Source organism: Salminus brasiliensis, chromosome 4 (assembly GCF_030463535.1).
Source record: "Salminus brasiliensis chromosome 4, fSalBra1.hap2, whole genome shotgun sequence".
NCBI classification, from domain to species: domain Eukaryota; kingdom Metazoa; phylum Chordata; class Actinopteri; order Characiformes; family Bryconidae; genus Salminus; species Salminus brasiliensis.
The window spans coordinates 1,716,235-1,720,627 of NC_132881.1; the positions used below are offsets into that span (position 1 = coordinate 1,716,235).

Sequence of the window (4,393 nt, forward strand, 5' to 3'; positions counted from 1 at the left end):
GATATGACGATACTCGATCGGAATCGAGGTACATTTTATCGTGATATAAGCAAGCGTATCGTGGATATCATTACAGGGGTGTAATTAGTGCTGTTTAATTAGAGGAACTTGTACAATTATAATATCAGTTATCTTAAATTCACTGTTAATATTAAGTTATATTTAATATTATAATATAATATAACTAATAATTAAGTTATGTAATAATAATATATATAATCTAATTTAATATTAATAATTTAAGTTGATATATTATAGTCAATATTAAGTTATCTTAATTAATAACTGTTTCAAAGTGCTAAGGCGGCGACGGGGTGCGTCAACGTTTTAGACGCCTTTATTTTTACGTCTAGATTTGCTGAACGTTAGCTAGTTTAAGCTACTGTTCTCTCTTCTCTCCTCTCCTGGTCTTTTTTATTATTATTATTATTATTATTATTATTATTATTATTATTTATATTTTTTCTCTCTCTCTTCCTGAATCTGTTCTCTGCACAATATGGTCATTTCAATTTCATGAAATTTCATTCAAATTCTAAAGCAGTGGCGGGGACTGATGGAACACTGCTAAGAACAGCAGCATTAGCATTAGCATTAGCATTAGCAGTATCTTTTGTGAGTAAATTGGATTCTTTTAAACACTTCAGCTGACCGCTCTCCTCTCGGATGTTCGCAACAGCTCGAGTACTTTTGGACACGCCCCCTTTTTCACACATGTTGCTCATGCAGGGAAGCACAGACAACGCACAGAAGCATCCAATTACCTCATCACTGTCTCATCCTGGGTCAATGCAACGATTTCATAATGAACAGCCGCTATCCAGAGGTGCTCTCCATCAACACTTTATTACATCAATACCTCCTCCTCCTCTTCCTCTCCTCCTCTTCCTCCCTCGACCCCCTCAGCTTCTGAAATATGCATGCACACTTCTCCTCGCAGCTCTCTCTCTCTCTCTCTCTCTCTCTCTCTCTCTCTCTCCGCCGGGCAGATTAAGGGAAGGGAGGTATGCACTAACATGCACTAACATCTTCCACGTATGAATGCTGTCAGTTGCTACGACAGATTCAAGCAATCTGGAGAAAAAACATCATAAAAACACACTTTGACTTATTAGACGAGCAGAGCATTAGACCAGGTTGTTTGTATAGGCAGCAGAGTTTGCTTCGCTATGTGGAGACGCAAGTCGGAGCAGGGCGCTGCCTGTAAGAACTAGGGCTGCACGATGATATCGGAATCACAGATATCGGTACTGGAAGACGGTGGCTTAACAATGCTTACGGGTTCTGGTATTGGATAGATATACGATGGTGACTGCTGATGGGTGGGCGATATGTCGATACTCGATCGAAATCAAGGTCAATTTTATCGTGATATAAGCGAGTGTATCGTGGATATCATTACAGGGGGTGTAATTAGTGCTGTTTAATTAAAGGAACTTTATATATATATCACTGAGCTCAGTATGGATACATTTGGCCTGCATGTCAAAATATCGCGATAATATCATATATCGTTAGATATCGTGATATAATATTTTGACCATAGCGCCCAGCCCTGATTCTCACGGCACTAAAATACGTCTTCACTTTAGTCAGCTTACAGCTTTTTAACCCTCATATAAATAAATATTCAAATCACGTCTAATGCCAAGCATACAGGTTTTTGTATCGACGTCAGCAGATATGCACAATAAAAAACCCACAATTCCCATATCGGTGCATCCCTAACTACAGAACAGAGCCTCCTCTGAGCTGCAGAGCAGCAGGAAGACAGACGTGGGTCAGTTGCTGTTTTACCCTGAGAACTGAAGCCAAAGAAAGTGCCATTGTTTGTCCACTGAGATTTCCTCAAGTCAATTCCCGTTACTCATCTGAGAACGACCACAGCCTAGAGGCTTCCTGGCATGAGCACGGGACGGCAACAAGACTCACGTTTCAGAAGCGAGCGCTTGCGTCCTGCAGTCTCTCGGAGGAGAGTAAGCAGACTGTTGCGCTCTGCTGCAGCTGCTCGGTGCACATTCTGGGTCTGGAGTAATTGCTCTGTGAAAAGTCAAATTTCAAGCATGTTCCCCCTTAGCCTGACTGGAGGCGATCGCCCGGACATGTTTGAGGCCTGAGGATTGTATCCAGGGCTGGCAGATTTTCATTTAGGGGGGTGGGGGGCCCCATACCACCACCTCAGCACCAGATGCTTCATCGTTTCATAGGAGAGAGATATTGTGCAATACCTGAAGCTCCTAGGACTCCTGGGACTTTATCCACCACCCCAGCGGCGCATATCTGCATTTGCCCAACAGCAGCAAGTGGTGTTCCAACTATGAAAATAAATGAATAAATGGCTTTTACCTGAGTAATACCATTTCGCTTCATTAATCAATGTTATATATTTTTTAATATATACATTTTTATCATGATGTGCTCTTGGTGGCCCCCTGGTGGCATTGCCACGTAATTCGAATATGCCTTGGCCTGCGGTTGTATCTTTGCTCATGGACTGGAGCTATGAGGCTAACGAGGCTAACGGCAAGTGGACACCTGATGATCTGCTGTAAAGGTGCTACTAAGGTGCTGGACACCGTGCTGGACACTGGCCCTCCAGGACTGGATAAAGCTCTAAGCATGGGTGGCAAAGCTGGGAAGCGGGGGGGTCTCAAAGAAGACGTCCTGACACTGTTGTCCATACTTTTAATGCAGTCTGGACTAAGGTTTGGGCTGTTTTTTAGCTAGGCAACATACCATTGCCAGTTTTTATGAACATCATAAGGTCACAGAGTTTTAGAACACACATACACTATATGGACAAAAGTATTGGGACACCTCCTAATCACTGAATTTAGGTGGTTTATTCTGTCCCATTGCTGCAGGTGTCTAAACTCAAGCCCCTAGTTATGCAGTCTGCCTTTCTACACACATTAGTGAAAGAATGGGAGTGGGTTCTAAAGAGCTCACTGAACTCCAGCGTGGTTCTGTATGTAATAGGAGACACCGCTGCACCAACAACAACAACAAGTCAGCTGGTGAAATTTCCTCCCTCCTAGATCTTCCTCCATCAGCTGTTAGAGGTATTATTATTGAACAGGAGAAGCATTACAGAGCGGGGTCAGGGTCGAGTGCTGACTCTCCAATGCGGCTGTTAGAGCTGCAGACAGGGACCAGCTCCATATAATGAATTAAAGCTAACGTAGTAATGTGTAAGTGTCCCAATACTTTTGTCCATATAGTGTGCAGAAGTCTCTTTGAGATAACTTAAAATAAATGCACACACAACGGTAAGCTTCCAGCTCAGCCAGGTGGTTACACTACCCTCATAGCTCCAGTGCAAAACTACAGCACACCGAACGTGCCTCGGCCTTTTGACTAGACTTAGGGGTAAAGAGGGGAACGTGTGTAAATTTGCCTTTTCACCAAACTACTCCTTCATGTCGTGTCCCTGGTCTCAGTGAGACCTGCTGGGCAGACCGTCTCAATGTCCTGAATGCTGGAGGCATCCGTGGCGTCCCCTTCACTCGCCAGGCTGCTCCTGGAAGACATACTGGCCAGGAGAGAGTTGACCCCCTGGGCGTACAAGTCCTTCATGTTAAAGAAAGGCATCCCAGGGATCGGCCCTTTCCCTTCGAATCCAAACTGGTCCGATTCGACGAGAGCCTTCTGTCTCTGGTAGTATTTGGAGAACTTGTTGAAGATGATGGTGATGGGCAGAGCCACCACCAGCAGGCCACAGATGATGCAAAGAGTGCCGATGAGTTTCCCAGCGAGCGTGACAGGGTACGTGTCCCCGTACCCGACTGTGGTCATGCTGATGGTGGCCCACCACCACCCCACGGGATGGTTTGGAGCTCGGACTCAGCCTCCTCTTTTTCCACGAAATAGATGAGCACGGAAAAGATGGATATTCCGACAGAGAGAAAGAGGAGAAGGAGTCCCACCTCGTGGTAACTGTGCCGGAGCGTGGCTCCGAGGGATCGCAAGCCGACGGAATGGCGCGCCAGCTTCAAGATCCTGAAAATCCTCATGAGCCGAAGGATCTGGACCACCTTCCCCACGTTCTCCAGCTCCTCGCTCTCTTCAGCGTCCACCTTCTCGAACACCAACGTAGCGTAGAACGGGATGATGGAGACGAAGTCGATGATGTTGAGGGTGTTGCTCAGGAACTTGCGCAAGCAAGGCGTGACGACTAACCGGACGATAAACTCGAAAGTGAACCAGATGATGCAGATGGTCTCGAAGAGACTCAGCACCGGGTCCTCCACCGGCTTCTCGTTGGAGTCCACCTTGTGGAACTCGGGCATGCTGTGAATACACATTGCTACAATGCTAGTTAGCACCACGCTCAAGGAAATCACAGCTAGCAGCTTGGCCGATCGCGAGTAGGCCGGATTCTCCAGCCTCAGCC

General features: G+C 45.8%; 1 protein-coding gene across 1 annotated transcript in view; it reads right to left on the bottom strand.

The window, feature by feature from the left end:
- Positions 1–3,207: 3,207 nt before the first annotated feature.
- kcns3a (potassium voltage-gated channel, delayed-rectifier, subfamily S, member 3a) overlaps positions 3,208–4,393 on the bottom strand; it is a 1,718-nt gene continuing 532 nt past the window's right edge. Inside the window, 2 exon segments of the mRNA XM_072676738.1 lie at positions 3,208–3,821; positions 3,824–4,393. The exon segment at positions 3,824–4,393 is cut by the window's right edge and continues 430 nt beyond it. Coding sequence (XP_072532839.1) covers positions 3,418–3,821; positions 3,824–4,393 — 974 coding nt within the window. The 3' untranslated portion in view covers positions 3,208–3,417.